Genomic DNA, 19,720 nt, shown 5'->3' with positions numbered 1-19,720 from the left:
TCTTATTTTATCCTGGTCCCCAGTGCGTTATAAATTACTGTTCTAAATGTAGAAGAAACATTACGTCTGCAGAAAATCCCCCCATGTGCAATTGCTCGCCTATATATATATCGGGTAATTGTCGGCTCAAGATTGGCTCGTAACTGTAAACTCGGATCACTGACCGAAGGTGACATGCTCATGGGGACAGATATTATTCCTGACATGTAACAAATGAAAGCACAGAACACAAGAAATATAGAAACAAATACTAAATACTTTTCAATTTTTACAGGAAGATGGTAAGGTAGACATTGTGTGCAAGCATCCCAGAGGAGAAACTGTATCTTCTAGTCACGAACCTGAAAGCCCTGAAGAGGATTTACTGGAAAATGATCATAAAATGGACTTTTCTCAACAATCCCTTATTCCTAAAAGAAAGAGCTCCCATTGACACTAGTAATTATTTTGTATAGAAAGATGGTTGTATAAAATGTACAGATTATTTGTTAAGTTTTTGTATTTGTTGTTTTTATATTGAAATAATTAAATGGAATATTTAAAAAAAAGTGTTTTTCTTTTACACATTTTGCAAAACTTAAAGTATCCCAAAAAAATTTTCAACCTGTAAAAGCAAACTTTAAGATAAAATATAGCCTGTTAGAAATTGCTTTCTCTGGAAATATGCAAGTATTAGTGCAGTTGCGTAATAGAAAAACTTTGTGGAGCTAGAAACATCACCTAAAGTACAGATTCATACAAAATACTGTATATTCAACTAAATATAATAATTCCAAAAAATATGTAGAACAGACGTAACCAATTATATATTTTGCCACAGTTCGTTTATTGCTATCCTGGAATAATTATTCGCACCTCTATACACTATTCACTGCTTAAATAAGTACAGTAGTTGTAGTAGCCTTAATAGTCTATTATAGATATTTGACGTATACATAACCGCAAACTTAGATTCTTTTAGTTCTCAGTTCTAAACTGTTCACTATGTTATGTACATAGATACCGTGCCATTACCTAGCAACCGAAGTCAACATAGATTCGTTGCCATAAGTAAATTACCGAAATCAACATAAAATCAACAAATCAATATTAATTAGTAAATTTTAAGCTACTTTTCTTTCTTTGTTCTAGTTAATACATAATTTAAAAGCACTAGTTAATGCTTCGATTATACTAAAGATCATATTACGTAATCTCACACAAGTGTTATCGTTACACAGAATAGATGACGCGTTTTATGAATTGATATGTATGAAAAGTCTGTTTTGCAATAGTATTTTTCTTGTATTAATAGAAATAAATGTTAAAATTCCAAATGCTTGGCTGAATAAACGGGGGTCACCATCGATGCCCAGTGATAGTATACAGAAAAAGATTCAATGTAAGGTGATTATAACGCAAGTCCGGGACAATACATTAAAAAGAATCGTACAGTATGTATTATTTTGTAATAAAATTCATATGAAATCTTAACCCAAATATTAAGGCATGTGTAAATATACGGAATTATAAAAGTTTGTTCTTCTGATTTTTGCTTTGTTAGATTTTCTCAAAATAACTAATTTCCAGGAGCAATGTTTGATCAGTTGAAAGATGAACAAGAAATTAATTTGTGCTTAAAATCATTCATATGATTTTCTGTAAAATTTCAATAACTGGGAATCTAGTGTTTTCTTTATGCCCTTGAATGGAGTTTTGATGTCGCACTATTTAACTGTTCTAACTTGAAAGAGTTTTAAACTTAATAACTGTCAAATGGAAACTTCTACACTAAATTCAACAAAAAGGAAGATTCTTTTCTTTGCATCGGTAAATCTTAAATTTCAGAGTGGTGTATTCACTAAATTTTGAAGAAAAAAACTAGATTAATCCACAATTATCCTTACGAACGAAGATAGCAAAGAAGAAAGCATTGATGATCATGAAGGGGGAATTCAACTTTTCATGGTCCCTACATGCCGAAAAATAGGTTTTTGGAGAGTCCGACACTTTCCTATTGTGTACGGTTTCTCAGATAAATTATCTTCAAATACTACCATCAGTGCTATCCTTTTTTTCCTCAAGAAATAACTGGAAACTGAAAGAGTAGTACGTTTGTAGTTTCTTAAAAGAAAAAGGAAGTCAACTGTTTAAAGAATTTAGAAAAAAAAAACTTATGAAGATATTAGAATTAGTAATGACAAAGGAATTAGGAGCGGCTTAAAGGTATTAGGATCCAAAAAGGACTAAAAGATCCAAAAAGAGGGGGGAGTGTGCTGCAAAATTCTCTATTCTCATGGAGGCAAAATTTGGTAGAATGGATACTTTAAGAACACTTTCTTCCTATTATAATAATAATAATAATAATAATAATAATAATAATAATAATAATAATAATAATAATATATAACTGCCCACTTACAATTTCCATACAAACAACATGCAAATAAGAAAAAATAAACATAATAAATTACAAATGATACATGCACAGAGAACAAAAAAATCATGCATAAAATAAACATGTTATATAAGAAAAAATAAAACTCAGCTGATAATGAAATGATTATATAACTCTCTGTATATTACTAAAGTTATGATCAAAAATGTCAATAATACTGGCAAAATCATTTGCTACTGATAAGATTTTATACGAAGGAACATCATTGAGAAACTGAGTGGGTTTAAATATTTTCGGGTCTCTTATAACAACTGGTTGTATAGTTATTATCGATAACAAACTCAAATTACCGTGAAGAATTAATGTAGCATTTTAAGATCCAAAATAATCCTACTTTCAGTTAACCTTAACATACCTAAAGAGATCCTAGCTTCATCCAAAGACATACCTTCATAACAAACTTCCAGTGTAGCCAAGCAAGAAAGATTTTGAATTGTATCCAGAGAAGTAGATATATGTATAACCTATATTTCTATTCCATATGACTGAACAATATTCAAGATGACTTCTGACATTGGAATAATAAAGAATAAGGCATGTTTTAATAGACTTAAAATCTTTGGATATTCATTTAAGAATTCAAAGATTCCTTCTCGCTTTGGAAGTTATATTCTCAAGATGTTTCAAAAGCAATTTGCTGTCGAATACAATGCCTAAGTCTTCAATAGTATCTACAATTCTAATTGGAGTATCATTTATGTTTATAAATGAAAAATTGGATTTGTTTTCTTTGTAATATTCATTGAAAAGGTTTTGTTACAATTTAAAGGTAGTACATTGTTTTGAGACCAAAGTAATATTTCATTTTGAAGCACCAATCATCCAAATTTACAATAGTTCTGTAGATTTTGAGGTCATCTGCACACATCAAACATTTACAATCCAAATTTTGTTATATCATTAATAAACATAAGGAATAGAAGTGGTCCGAGATTTGATCCTTGCGGAACACCGGAGTATAAGTTATATAAGTCTGAAAGATTACCCTTATACCTAACCACAAACTTTTTGTGACAAGTATGATACTAACCAAGTAATAAATACAATGGAGAATCAAGTTTCATTTTGTAAATTAAGATATCATGTGGTAACTTATCAAAGGCTTTAGAGAAGTCGAAATAAATTACATCGATTTGACCATTACTTTTTAAAGATAGGAAGAATATCAGCTATAAAACATGTTAAGTTAGTTGTAGTTGACCTATTTTTCATAAAGCCATGTTGATAGATCGTAATATTGGGATAAACATGATTATACAAATAATTATATATTAACTTATCAAAAATCCTGGGTATGATACTAGAGAAATAGGTCTATAGTAGGATAATTTTTCCCATCAGTCTTGGGGATAGGAACAACGACCATCTTCCAATGTTCAGGATAAACAGAAGTAAACTCCAGTTGAACAAAGATGTTAGGACAGGCGCAATGATAGACACAATGCCCTTCAGTATAAAAGCAGGTATACAGTCTAAGTCAGAAGATGATTTGGCATTGAGATTGTTTATAGCCTTAATTACTTGCTCAGTTGTAATAATAGGATAAAAAGAATCATTACCCGCCAAGTCCGATAAGTCAATATTATGTAAAGAAGGACGCCTTTGATATATAGTCTTTAGATAATTCATGGGCTCAATTATTTAAGTTTTAGGATTAGACATACAATCATCAACCATAAGTCCAGTGGCTTGGTTTATTTGACTTTTGTTTTTATTAAACTTCCAAAACTTTTGAGGTGATTTACTTAATGCATTCTCCATATTATGTATATAAGCAAGCTTGTCTAACCTTTCTTTAAATTGTTTCCGTATGTAAGCAAAAACATAATCTTCATTTGAACCAGTAAGTTTAAATCTCTGAGAGTTTTCTTTCGCTTTAATTAATGAGATCAGATTCCTCGAGTACCAAGAAGAATATTTTCTAGATTTAGGTCTATTTAGAGGTATGTTCTTACTCATGCTGGATTTTATTAAATTTTCTACAGCAATAACAGCAGTATTAAAGTCTGGATTCAACAGAATATTAGTCCAGTCAGCTTCAAGAAGTTGTTGATAAAAGGCTAAATAATCGCCCTTATGATAAGCATAGTGAGAATTACCAACTAACGGTGTATTGAAATAAAAAGGAAACTTAATTTCAATAGGATACTGAAAGCTATCAGGCACTACAATCGGTTGGAGATTCTTGGAAGCACATAAATTAAAATTAGATATTACCAAATCTAACAAGGGACATCACCCAATTGTCCGCCTCCGATTTCAATGAAATTTTCCTAGCTGATAGAGGACATGTATGTATTATTTGTGATGACAGAAATTTTTGCCATCGTGCATGTTTTCTATTTTTTTTATATAATGTTTAAGAGTTGTGATGTGGTCATTAGAGATTACTGCAGAAGTCCCTTACTAACCTTTGTAAACGTAGCGTTAATGAAAGAACAACCATGTAGATGCATATAAGGCCTAGGGGGAAGTTGTATGGTAGATATGACCTTGACCGCAGCCATCTTGAAATCCGCCATTTTGAATTAAGGTCAAGTTTTTAAAATAGGAATAGGGTAATGTGATACATAATTTCGGACTAGAATTTAATCAGGAAGACAATGGTGAAGCTAGTTTTGAGATACGCCCATTTTGGGAGAAGTTACAGGCATTTAATTGTTCACTTACTACGTGTGAAAGTCCCTTACATCCGCTTCTAACCCGCGTATTGATGATAATGAGTGTATAAGAGCTTCGGTAATACATATTATGCCTAGAGGAAAGTGATACGGTAAGGGTATCCTTGACGGCAGCCATCTTGAAATCCGCCATTTTGAATTAAAGTGAAGATTGAAAAATGAAAATCATAGCATATGATACCTCATTTTAATAGCAAATTTTCCCAAAAAGCCAATGGTATGCATATTTTTGTTCTATAATTAACCAGTGTGAATTTAGGATTGCTTCTAATGAGCGCCAATCGTCCATTATTCGATCTTTCAAATTGGCAACACTCCTAATTTTCACCGCATGTTTTAAGATTCCAACTGGCACTCTGCAATTGTTGCCATGGTTCATGTTTTCTAAATGTATTACATTTTTTAAGTGTTGCGATTTGTCATTTCGTGAATAGTGTTGGGATAAGCATCCAGCAATCTTTCTGAATTTTGAAGACTTGCAATGGAATTATTTATTTTAAACGAGAATACATGAAGAACCTATGGACCTCTGTGACGTAAAGAAATACAAATGAAATTATAACAAATTGGTGTTATACGAACACAAAATTATCAGGAAATATAGCCTACATGTTGCGCAATTGACAAACAATAAAATATTTTTAATAAATACATTTAAGAAACAGCAGCAATGCTAGAAAATATCAGAGTCATTATATGACTGTTCCCACAACATTGTTTGTATCATGAACATAATATGAAAACAGTAACTGGTTTATAAAGAGGTGTAACGTAATTGAGTGCCCGATCAATACTGATTATAAATTTTACAATCATGAATCATCGACAACAATCCCTAGAAAACGAATTACTTTTTTGTCTGACTAGCTAAAAAATTGCCATAGAAAATAAATAAATATACAATAAAGAAATAAATATAAAACAAAACAAAAGACCCTTGATTAACAGAACAATCATATTTCGTTTTCCTTTTTGAAGTGAATTTTCATTTGATTTTTAGTCTCATCTACTACACAAGCTACGTCTAAGGTATTGCCTGGATGCAAAGTTGGAGTTGTTTCGTTATGCGTTGATTCATGTCAGTAAACGAGTTTTTGAAGGGCAGGCATAGGAAATAAATAATTGCATGGCAAGTCTTCAAAATTCAGAAAGATTGCTGGATGCTTATCCCAACACTATTCATGAATTGACAAATCGCAACACTTAAAAAATGTAATACATTTAGAAAACACGAGGCATGGCAACAGCTGCAAAGTGCCATTTGGAATCTTAAAACATACGGTGAAAATTAGAAGTGTTGCCAATTTGAATGATCGAATAATGGACGTTTGGTGGTCATTAAAAGCAGTCCTAAATTCACACTGGTTAATTATAGAACAAAAGTAAGCATACCATTGTCTTTTTGGGAAAATTTGCTATTAAAATGAGGTGTCACATTCTATGGTTTTCATTTTTCAAACCACTTTAATTCAAAATGACTTATTTCAAGATGGCTGCCGTCAAGGATACCCTTACCGTATCACTTCCCTCTAGGCATAATATGTATTATCGAAGCGTTTATCCACTTATTATCAATAATACGCTGGTTAGAAACGAAGGTAAGGGACTTTCGCACGTAGTAACTGAACAATTAAATGTCTAACTTTTCCCCAAATAGGTGTATCTCGAAACTAGCTTCACCATTGTCTTCCTGATTAAATTCTAGCCCGAAATTATGTATCATATTACCCTATTCCCATTTAAAAAACTTGACCTTAATTCAAAATGGAGGATTTCAAGATGGCTGCGGTCAAGGTCATATCTACCATACAACTTGCCCCTAGGCATCGGCGCAAATCTGTCTTCAACATTGGGGGGGACGAGTAAGACCGTTCCCATATCCCATATATATATATATACAGTGGTCGAAGTGAGACGGTATGCGGTGGTATGCCATACCGCCTCTGGTTTTTCAGTAATGAGGACATACCGTCTCCGTTTTTTCAGTGATCAAGACAATATTTAAATAACAGTTATGTTGAGTCAAAATCGTAATAAAACATACCGCCTCTGCTTTTTTCCACTTCGAACACGATATATATATATGTAAGCGATGTTCAAAATATTTATTAAGTTGAAGAACAATGCTGTGAAGAATCAGGGGACAATTGTCTTCAATGGCGTATTTAGGAGGCTATCGGGCTCAAGCTCCCCCCGAAATAAATTTGTTAGTTTTTCGCATTCCACGTACAACAATAATCCTTCTAACCATTTCTAAGAATGTCATTGACTTTCCATTTTCTTATACTATTTGTTTAGAAATAATACTGTGTTTGCCAAATTTCATTCCATGTAAGAACTGCGTCCTTTTGTTTTTTCTTTCGTCCTTTCTACTTTTCTGTTTCTTTTTCTTGACGTTACTTTATTTCATTTCGTCTATCATACTTTATCAACCATGGTCAGTTGTGATTCAAGTCGGCCGTCATCAGTAACACCAAAACTAAGAGGAGTTGATAAGCGAAACTGGTATTCCACACCAACTTGCGCGAATATCAACATGACAGGACTTGAGTTATTATAAAGAAAGGAAAAAATATATCGTTTAGTTATTTTTAAAAGAAGGAAATGTTTGAATTTTAAAAAATCAAAACGGGGGAATAATTAGGCCGGGAAATTAGGAAGGCCAAGAGGATGCTTCCTTTTTCTTGTATGAATAGAATAAAGGGTTAGATTCACTCCTAAATTTTTGTATCATATCATATAGGATTTATCGGTCTGCAATTCTTGCCATTATAACTTCAATTTATGCATAAATTAAAATATATTTAATTCTCAAAATCAGGTGGGCAATTGACCACTTCCTTCCTTGTGTTGGGCATAGCCCCTCGAAACAAAATCCTAAATACGCCATTGGTTGTCTTCAACATTGGGAGGTGGGCAGATTTGAGACTTATTCTAGAGAAGGGGGATGAAACTCAATTTACAGTAGATGAATCTACTCAACTGTTGTAGAGTATATTATATATTAGGCGGTGTAGATGAAGTAGTAGTACATATCAGTATTACAAACCACTGCCGTGAACACATTCTGAAATCTGAATACATGCATATTTATAATTGGTATGTTTCTAATTAGGCATCCACAAAGATCCACGTTAAAATTGTTTTATAATATAATAATATAAATAATGACTTCCCCAAAACTATGAAAAAAGAATATCAATTATGTATGACGCAACAATACTCTTTGAGCAAAATTATGATAATCTCAATCAAGGACGCCGATTTCTCTGTAACTTTCGGGGGGGGGGAGCATTCATAAAAATGCATAAAACAATACACATAACAAGAGAAAATACATATACAAATACATATTCACAAAAATACAGGGGGTCCACGTGACCTTTTTGGGGGGCCTCCGACTTCCCAGGATCGGCCCCCTTGATCTCAATAACATTAAAGGAATCGTTACAGAAATCTAACGCATGTCGTATACTCTTTAGTTAACAGATGTAAGACTTAACCTTAAGATTATGGAGAAAAATATTCCAGCAATTGAATTCTTTCCTTTGCTTACGAAGCTTCCTCTCTCAAAACAAAAATTGGGACACGCGGAAATACGTAGCAACAAACCACGGTTCGAACGAGCAGAAAAGAGAAAACAAGCAAAATTACGTTGGCTACAAAATCCGAATGAAATAACCACACAAAATTTCGTAGACATCAGGGGGGAACTTCCCAAACTTTTCGAACAAAGAAACGCGATTTTTTGAAAGCTAAAATTTAGGAACTTGAAGATAATAGTAAAAATAAAATCATTCGGGACATGTATAAAGGGATCAACAAATTTAAGAAAGGCTATCAACCTCGTGCTTATATTAAAGAAAGCTGATGGAACAGTTCTCACTGACACAGATAGCATTTTAAAAAGATGGAAAGATTTCTTTAACGATTTGCTTAACACGCAGCAAAAACTAATGTGCGTGGAGAAAGGGAGATACACACTGCAGAAACGTATATTCCAGAACCCAACCTAATAGAAGTAGAAATCGCTTTAAAGAAATTAAGGAGACACAAATATCCGGGTGTAAACGAAATTCCGACTGAGTTAATTTTAGCTGGAGGCGAAAAATTGTGGAACAAGATACACAAACTCATTCTCCTTATCTACAACAAGGAAGAATTGCCGCAAGAGTAGAAAGAATCAAATATTGTTCCAATCCACAAGAAAAGCGACAAAACTGACTGTAATAATTATCGAGGCATCTTTCTTCTGTCAACATCCTATAAAATCCTTTCAAATATTATATTAGCAAAATTGACCCCATACGCAAATGAAATGATTGGAGATTATCAGTGTGGATTTAGACCAAATCGATCAACTATCGACCAAATATTTACCATTCGTCAAATACTCGAAAAGAAGTGGGAAATACAGTAGCCCGGTACATCAACTATTTATTGATTTTAGAAAGTCTTACGACTCGGTTAGGGGAGAAACATTGTACAACGTTCTTACAGAATTTGGAATACCGAAAAGGCTAATTAGATCAATTAAGGCATGTTTAAATGAATCCCAAAGTAAAGTCCGGGTAGGAAAATTTTTGTCCACGAGCTTTCACGTCGAGCATGGCCTGAAACAAGGAGATGCGTTGTCGCCATTATTATTTAATTTTGTGTTGGAATACGCTATAAATAAAATCAAAGATAGCAACCAGGGCCTAGAATTGAACGGTATTCACCAGGTTATGCGTACGCTGATGATGTAAATTTAATAGGGGATGACAGGAGAACAATAGAAAGAAATGCACAGATCTTATTAAACGCTTGCAGGGGCATGGATTTAGAAGCAAATGCAGGGAAAACTAAATACATGGAAGTGCGTCGGGACCGTAATACGGTAAATTATGGATGCGTTAAAATGTTAAATAATTCTTTTGATAAAGTGGATACTTTCAAATATCTAGGATCAATATTAACAGACGAAAATCATATTCACGAAGAAATTAAATGTCGACTAAAAGCAGGGAATTCGTGTTACTATTCGGTTCAAATCTCATGTTGTTGCAAATTCTGTCGAGGAATTTGAAGCCTAAAATATATAAAACGATAATCATACCTGTTGTTCTGTATGGTTACGAAACATGGTCGCTTACTCTAAAGGAAGAACATAGACTGAAAGTATTTGAGAACAAGATTCTGAGACCAGGGCCGCAACTAGGGGGGGGGGGCAGAGGGGGCACGTGCCCCGGGCGCGTGGTTGGAGGGGGCGCCGGAAAGAAGATATATCAATTGTTTTAAAAATCGCACCCTTTCCCTTGAGGAACTTATTCTAGAGGTTAAAAGAAATCAAAAGTTTACTTGGCCTTTTCCATGGGACCTCTTTTCGTTGATTATATATATATATATATATATATATATATATATATATATATATATATATATATATAGAGAGAGAGAGAGAGAGAGAGAGAGAGAGAGAGAGAGAGTGTGTGTGTGTGTGTGTGTGTGTGAGTGAGTGAGTCTCATCTAAATAGGTGTAATGTCATACATTAAAAACCTAATATTGCATGCATTTGTTCCTTTGGGCGACCACAGAGAATCCGCCCCCCTTTCCTTTTCCTACCACAAGGAGCTGTTCGTTTGTATAATTCCATTGAGAACAGTTCTGAAGTTTAAAACGCTGTTATCAATAGGGGCGGGGGCGAAAAGTTCCCGATTTTTGTTGCTTGCTGGTGGTTGAAGAGTTTAGCTCAGACGCGCCCCCTGTAATGTTACGCAATTGCTGTAATGTTTTTAAACTAGAGGGCAGTTTTGTGGCGGAAAAGATAATTTACACGCCTCGGTGTATTTAATTGTTTCTTGTACGCCTACCAAAAGATTTTGCGAGTGAAGGCTGTATGAAGCTTTATCTATTAGTTTTGCTTGAGAGCTTTTCGAGGCATTTTGAATTGTTATCTATCAGTCCAACTTATGCTTTTTTATGCTTTATTGTTAATTTCAATCATTTTTTTTTACATTAATCGTGTATAATGTATAATATTTACTATACATTAAATAATCTAAATATCCTGATTTATTTATTAATATTTTATGAAGCAATTTCTTTCATATTTAATGAACTTTCTAGTTAATGCACTGTAAAGAGAGATGCTTTGCTCGAATCAGTTTTTTCTATCACTTGTGTGCACCTTAGAGGTGCATATATACAGAAAGAGAAAGTATACAGAAAGGTGCCCAAAAGGTACAGAAAGTGCTCAAGTTCGAGAGGTACACATAACAATATAGTGTGAAGTTCTTGTGTGCTTCATTGTTGATGGAAAGTTTTCTTCTTTTCTCCACATCAAAGGATTACACCGAAAAATTTACAGAAATAAAAATAAGCTTTTCATTGTTGCATTGTTATGTTCTCAATGATTTTGGATCGTAAATATTGGTTTTAAAAACATTTCTCATCAGAATTGGCATTTTGCAAACTCATTGACCATCTGATCAACACTCAAACTATAATGAATAAACTTTGACGCTTTGGAACACCCGTGACATCAATAGTCGAGCGGGCTACAGATGTAGCCCATGAAACTTTCAAGCAGAATAACAATGACCTACTTTCGATTTCACGAATGACCACACACTAAACACGCAGAATGATAGTTGATAGAAAGGTACACAGACACCCTTTGAGTTATCATCTCGAATTACTTTGCGGCCAGGAAAATAAAAACGCTGGGCTACAATGGTAGCCCGCGCGCGTATTGGAGGGTTAAAGTACTTAAAAATCGATAAGAATGTTATTTACAGTTGCAATCCATAAGTGATACTTTTCGACTAAACCTTGGGGGGGGGCGCCGAATTGTGTGCTTGCCCCGGGTGACAGAAACCCTAGTTGCGGGCCTGTCTGAGACTAGTATTCGGACCCAAGAGGAACGGGAATGGAGAATGGCGGAACTTCATAACGAGAAACTACATAATTTATACGGTTTACCAAACATTGTTAGTGTCATCAAGCCTAGGAGGCTTAGGTGGGCAGGATATATAGCGAGGATGGAAGAAAGTAGGAACGCTTTCAAAGTGTTAGCGGTAAGACAAATCGGAAAACGACTATTAGGAAGACCTAGGCGCAGATGGGAAGACAATATTAAGATGGATCTCGCAAAAATAGGAATACAAAGTAGAAACTGGATCCAGTTGGCTAAGGATAGAAATCAGTGAAGAGCTTTCGTGAACGCGGCATTGAACCTCCGGGTTCCATAGGCTATAGAGTTAGCTTACGAAGCATGAGTAGATGCCTAGGCTGATACTACAAATAGATTAATTTCCCATTTACTGAAAAGATGGGTTCTACTGACATTGGATAGTATGTATATTCTTCGTGTGCTAAGGCCTAGGGGAGAAAAGGAGATAAGATTTCATATCAGGTTACGTCACGCACAGTCGCACGCCTTCATTTTCATTAAAAATGAAAAAGCCAAGAGAAACAAATTTCATCTCACTTTCCTTTGTGGCAATCGGACACAGATCACCACACTTTTCTGCAAAAAGCACTTTTCAAATCGGATTATTGGGAGAGCCTCCAGTTCCAATGTTGGGGGGGACATGTCTCCCCATTTCCCCGGAATTTGTGCCCGTACCTACAGCTGAGACAACTTTCCAGCATGAGGAGAGGGATATATCCTTCTCTAGCATTTATCGCAATTTGTGCCCAAGTAGTGGAAGTGTAATTAATACATATTGATGAGACTACTAAACGCACTACAGCATGAAGTTCGGTTTGAAATACTACAGATTACGATTCTTTTTTAAAAATGGAAAAGCCAAGAGAAATCGATTTCATCTTACATTCCTTTGTGGCAGTCGGACACAAATCATCAAGCTTATACCAAAAAGCACTTTTTAAGTCAGATTATTGGGGGGGACTGTCCCCCCAGGTCCAACATTGGGGGGACGTGTCCCCCTCGTCCCCCCTGGGATTTGCGCCAGTGCCCCTAGGCCTTATATGCATCTACATGGTTGTTCTTTCATTAACGCTACGTTTACAAAGGTTAGTAAGGGACTTCTGCAGTAATCTCTAATGACCACATCACAACTCTTAAACATTATAAAAAATAGAAAACATGCACGATGGCAAAAATTTCTATCATAACAAATAATACATACATGTCCTCTATCAGCTAGGAAAATTTCATTGAAATCGGAGCCGGACAATTGGGTGATGTCCCTTGTAAGTCAGATACATTATAATCAACATTGAGATTGAGATCATCCAGAAATGTAAATAAAATTTTAGCTTTACATTTAGGATAATAATTAATACCTGTTAAAAATTGTTCTTAGCCCAATCCACTTTAGGTACATTATAATCACCAACCATTAAAATGTCATAATGTAGAATATCTATTTTATTAGAAAAGGCCTCAAAAAATTCACTAAATACATTCAATTAGGATGGAAATACACACAAAATAATATTTTTTCCAATTTTCCTTGGAAATTCTAAACAAACACTTTCCTCAAAAAATTCAAAGTCAGTTCGTCTCACTACTTTAATGTTTTTCTTCACAGCACAGAGATCACCACCACCTTTCACAAACATGAGATTCATAGTGTCTATCGGATCTAAAGCAACAGTAAGTCTCGGGAAAATAATCATCATTAATGTAAGTGTTACTTAGCCAAGTCTGTGACAGCAACAACATCGTATTTGCAGTCTGCCACAGAACTATAAAACTTTTTAGTTCGTAATCCACGTAAATTTTGGTACCATAACTCAATGTTCTTCATGGTGAGTCTGTTTTCATTTCTTCCATATTATTTGTAACATTTAATTTCTTTAGTTTAGCATAGAACGGACCAACCAAAATACCTTTAGGCCAAATTTCAGCGTCATTTATAACATTATAATCACTCAGGGACCTCAATATGTAATGAAGAATAAGTCCTATTTGGTTTTGAGTTTAGTACATTTGACAGATTTTACATATTAATTTAATTCTTCAACATCCTCAACGGAAGTGGATGGGCTAAATCTTGTAACAAAGCCTTTTTCCTTGCATTAGAAACCAATTCTGTTTTAGTTTTACCACGACCAACATTCAGTTTGCGTAAATTGTTCTTTACTCCTGTACCTACATTCAGATTTTGATTTAGGTTTACATTGTCTTTATTAACAAGTTTACTTTTCATTTTTCTTTGATTTCTCGAAATTACTTCAACCCAACTTCCCTCGGAATCATCCTTGAATTTGTAACAATTCAAATCTTTCTTTGCAGGATACAAAGTGAAAATGCATTAAAATTTCTACAAAAACAAAGATATTTATAATTTTTTTTTCTATATGATTATTTTGTATATCGACGGGAGGGGGGAGTGCCAAACGCTTTTAGGCCTAGGGGCGGCAAAACATTAAATCCGACCCTGGGTCGAACACTAAAAATAAATCAAACATCGGTGTTTGTCCGATTAATATTACATAAATGGTATAAGTTATCCCCGTTTTGGATAAAATATAGATGAAATATAGCTTTAGGAACACATATGAGCTAGTTGCATCCTCCTAAGTTGTTCCGCTCTCTGAACAACGATTAAGGATGATACGAAAATGAGTTAAGTGGTCGAGGACTGGCACATTTACCCTAGTAATACAAAACATTTATTCATGGCTATTCTTCATAGTTATATTTATACAAAAACAAATACTTGCTAACTATATGAATTTTATTTCCAAGTAAATAGTCAGTTTATATGAAATTCTATATACTTATCAAGATGTAATAATGTCTCTCAAATACTCGCTCAGAAAATATGTAAATTCTATTTTCTATTTGGAGCAGACAGGGGTGCCCACAGGCTGGTTTTAGAGCGTTGGTTGCACCCGTTATTTGGGGAAGGAGGGAAGGGACATATTTTCTTTCAAACTGACAGAATCACTTTCAATTATACTATAATTTTCCTTTTAAGAACGGCAACTGTGAAGGCGAATGAATGTATTCTCTGTGGCTTGAAAGGATAAAATTATGAAGACAATACTCTAGACTGATCCTGTTTAGAAAGAATGGACAAGGGCTACTAAGTGATGTAGCCTGCAATGTATTCGACATGCAAACCAGTGTAGAAACTCATTGGGAGGGAGAATCTCGCTAAGAATTTAAGCACTCTGTTTTGGGGGCGAATAGTATATTCGGGGGGAAATTGCGCTCAAGTAGTTGGAGAGATGGGCTCCCCTCGGCCTAGGGCTGCAATTCTTATGTGGTTAACTGCTAGCCCAAGATTCAAGATTCCCCTCCCCTCTAGAAAATTCGTAAATAAAACACGGGCTTAGCCTACAAAATCTCTATTAAACATTGGCAAGCGAAATCACAAGAGAAAACTATAGTTAAAGGGACAAAGGAAAATACTCAAACCAGTTTTTGCGGTAATGTATCTTTAAAAATGTAGGTAAATACAAAACAATTTAATTTAATCGGTTATTTAATGATACAAAATGATGAATATTCTTGACCGGATTTCAAGGCCAAATACTCGACTGTAAACATCAAGACATCCCATGATTATTTTCTACTTGCTTCTAAGAAAACCTGTCCTCTCTTAGAAAAACTTCTATCCCAAGTTGGCAAATGAAAGAAAGAAAAAAAAAGTAGCGGACCAAAGATATTCCCTGCTTACCTATGGTCGTTTCACAGTAGGTGTTATCTTCAGATAGAGAAAAAGAAGCTTTTGTGTAGAGAACAAAAAAAAAATTACAGTCTTTTCGAATTACAATATACTTCTTCCTGCTATTGGAAGAAACAGGTGTCTACTTTGATCTAACCTCACGCTCACAAACTCATTTAGACCTCACGCTCACATCACCAGCCTGACCTCACGCTCATTTCGTGAGGTTGAGGTCGAGTGAGCGTGAGTTCCGAACTCGTGAGCGCCGACCTCATGAGTTTGGACACCTTTGTTGGAGACTACTTCGAAGGTTGGTACACATCCAGGATAACTTGTGAGACCTGTACTGTATACGATTGTAAAGTATCTGTAAGTAGTTTGGTGTAAGCATTACCTATACGATTATGAATCAATATTGTCCGATTGCCTATGTTTTGCTTGTTCCCCAAAAGGGTCTCCATCCAGTCTTCTTCCGGTAAGGCCATTCGACGGCCTATGACATAAGCTCTCCAATAAGTATCTTCAACCTGTCCTGCTATCCCCCATTCGAAAGAAATAAATAGTTGTCATGACTTAGGACTTAACGCACGTATGACAAAATATTCACAACTTTGTATCGCGTAAGCTTCCTGTGTTTTTTTGACAAATATCGTTGGCAAAATCTCTGGCACATTACTTCCTCAATTTTTATATCTTCGAACCTGCTTAATTGTTTCAAACGTTGGCTGCGAACGCAAGACAAAATCATTAGTGCGAGTTTTGCTTGCTGGGGAAGGGATATTTGTATGACATGTCATACTGACTATTTTTGTCATAATCGTTTCTACTTCCCTATTTATCTTACAGAACTCCTTTTTGGCACGATAAATAGGTTTGAATTCCTGCTGGGCGCTCATGTAGTTCGGATCCCACATTAAGCTGTAGCTCTACTTTTATAGAGCCTCGGTGCTGAAAGGAACATTCAACTTCAAACCAACTACCAATCTACTGTACTTACCCTACAGACATGAGATATTGTAATAAAGAATTACCTATTTAAAATGACAGTAATTCCGAATAGACCAATTTTGTCAAAGATGAATTGAAAAGTAGAGAGCGACTCAAATCTCTCGAATTCTTCTCCACAATAATCTATAGTTGATACTTTTTTCACGTTATTCCAGTGCTTTTTGGTTTTATCATATCCAGTGGTGGATCTAGCTCGTGGCCCCCAGGTTTTTGAGTGACAAAAATAATTTAAGCTATTATTTACATATTTTTTTGAAAGTTTAAGTAAACTTATGGTTATACATATCATAGTCGCCCCCCCCCCCTAGTTTTTACCTTCTAGATCCGCCTTCCTTTGTACAATCCGCGGCAAAAAACATGCAACATGAGCATATAAGTTTATTGTGAAATGACGAAGTCTTTTGCTCTAAAATAAGAGTGCACGGGAGGAGGCCGAGGTTTATCCTGGCGTGATTCGTTCCACTTAGACGTTATGTTCATTCCCTGTGCTGTTTCACAATAAACTTACATCCTCATGTTGCAGGTTTTTTGCCGCGGATTGTACAAGGATGTTTCTCAGGTCTTTCCTTATTCCTTGATATAATCAATTGTTGGTTTTGTCTACCTATCATTATTTGTTCTTCCAATATGATCGACCCTCTGCCACCACAATCCTATTATTGTAATATCTACCTCTCTAATATTTTTGATCCATGAAATGATTTCCTATATTTACGACTGGTTACCACTCCACGTCTCTTCATGTTTCGTCTGAGTCTGCAGACGGGGGTCGCGGAGGCTCACTGGTAGAGCGTTCACTTCTGGTGTTTGGGGTCCCGGGTTCGATCCCCGCCCCCGCCAAGTGAACTTTGTGGTGGACAAACACCGTGTGCGTGGGTTTTCTCGGGGTTCTCCCGTTTCTTCCCACTTTCTTCATTCCACCATTTCATTCATTACTCACCATCACCGTCTCCTTTAGCCTACTCAGCATAACCGTCGGACGTAAAACTCACAGATTTCATTTCATTTCATGAGTCTGCAGACCAGCGAAAATTTGATTTTCTTAGATTGTTGTTGTTTATTCATTGATAGGAACGTGAAGTTTTAGTTTTATCCTTGAGCTCCTCCGTGGCTAAGCGGTTAGCGTACGCGCCTTTGGCGTGGGAGGCCCGGGTTCGATTCCCGGTGGGAGCTCATGTGGTTCGGATTCCACGTTAATCAGTAGGTCCACATCTCATATAGCCTCGCTGCTGAACGGGACGTTAAACTCAAAATCAACTCAACTCGTTTTATCCTTGAAATCGGTGTTATTCTTTGCCCAAAATCGGTTATTTTTCACGATTTAATACAAGATAATAAGGGTTATTTGCTTTATTCTGCAATGGTTTTGAAAAGCAAGTATATTATAAACACAGAGAAAGTGGTCTGTGAAAGCTAATTAAAATAAAATTTTAAAATTAAACGAATAGTTTTAAATTTTGACATCTTAAATTTAAAAGAAGAAATTATATTTTTGGACTTACCATCTGAGAAAAAGGTGGCTCGACATCCCTCTTAAACTTGGATTTATTTAATATATGATTTGAATACATATATCGACTAAAACCCACACTGTAGTACTTTTTAACTTTTTCTTCTCTTACCAAGAAACAATCAATTCACAATACACTTATCTAAAACGCAACTCATAGCACAGTGTTTCTTAACATTTTCTTCACTTCAAAAAAATCAATTCACAATATACTTATTTAAAACTCAATTCATATCATTATCACTTAATGGCGATAAGTGATATAATCATCACTCAATTCATATCATTAACACACATTTTTACTTAATGCCGAATTTATACTTTCTCAATGTTTCTTATTTTTCAAAGGACAAAATTGTCAATATTTCCACATTTTTTTCTTTCAGGTTTTGCCTCCTTACCATAACTACGGAGTTGTATTGTGAAAAATATTTTTCAGAATCAACGTTGGAAGCTGGCAAAGATATTGCTTCAAGAGCACAGATAGGAAATCTCAGGGGCAAACTTTCTAACCAACTGTCTAAAAGTAACAGAACCCTGTACCACTCTTTCATTTTGTCGAATTTTTCCTTTCACCCACATCGTGCTGGCCACTGGCGTAACTAAAGGCTTGGGGCCTCCCCGAAGACAGCGTAGAGTGGGGCCCCTTCTCTACGTCCTACTTTGCAATTTGGGGCTCCTTGATGGCTTGGGCCCCCCGCAATGTGGGGTCTGCGGAGCCCTTATTTACGCCACTGCCGCTGGCGGAGAGAAAATATTGTTTTCACCTTCTCTCACCTATTGTCGCTTAAATCGAAATCTTACGAATTTTCTTTCCGTGCTCTAAACAAGAGAAATCTCATAGGATCGTTCAGAACATAGGAAATAACATGCAATCAAATACAGTCCAATACTTCATACAGAGGACTTTACCAACTTCTTCCTTAGTTCAATATTAAGCCTGCTAGTTAAGAGTGTATCTTCTTGTTGAATACTCTTTGGGTATGGCAATTCTTGACCTGATCTCTTTGGTGCAGTCTCTCTCGTCAAAATACTTCCCAGATACTTGAAATTATCGACCTCTTCAAGTTCTCTTTGTTATACTCTGACCTGCAAGGGCGCGTTTCCCGGGATATTCTCATAAATTCCGATTTTTGGATATTGATTTTCATTCCATATATGTAGTTTCTCAGTGCCAATTATTTTGTCAATCATCTCCTTCAGTTCTAGCTATAATAAGCGTATCATCTACATATTTTGTTAATGATCTGCCCTCCAATCTTGAAATCTTCAATTCCCATTAATACTTCCTTCATTAATCATTCACTGTAAATGTTGAACAATTGGCGTGATATACTACATCCTTGTCTGATTTCTCTTCCAATCGCCACACTACTGGTTTCTCCTTAATTCAAGCTCAACTTCACCCGTTGTCCTATATGTACAAGTTGCGAATGAGTCGTCGGTCTCGCCAGT

At 35.4% G+C, this 19,720-nt stretch overlaps 1 protein-coding gene across 2 annotated transcripts in view; it reads left to right on the top strand.

Moving 5' to 3' along the window:
• The window catches only part of yl (Putative vitellogenin receptor yl), a 129,381-nt gene extending 128,833 nt beyond the window's left edge, over positions 1–548 (top strand). For both annotated transcript variants that reach the window (XM_081743301.1, XM_081743309.1), the window contains exon 36: positions 275–548. In XM_081743301.1, the coding sequence (XP_081599427.1) occupies positions 275–433 (159 nt within the window). In that variant the 3' untranslated portion in view covers positions 434–548. The remainder of the gene's footprint in view (positions 1–274) is intronic.
• The last annotated feature ends 19,172 nt before the right edge of the window (positions 549–19,720 follow it).

Source organism: Thermobia domestica, chromosome 2 (genome assembly GCF_964235325.1).
Source record: "Thermobia domestica chromosome 2, izTheDome1.hap1.1, whole genome shotgun sequence".
Lineage (NCBI taxonomy): Eukaryota > Metazoa > Arthropoda > Insecta > Zygentoma > Lepismatidae > Thermobia > Thermobia domestica.
This window is presented reverse-complemented; position numbering and strand designations above follow the sequence as displayed.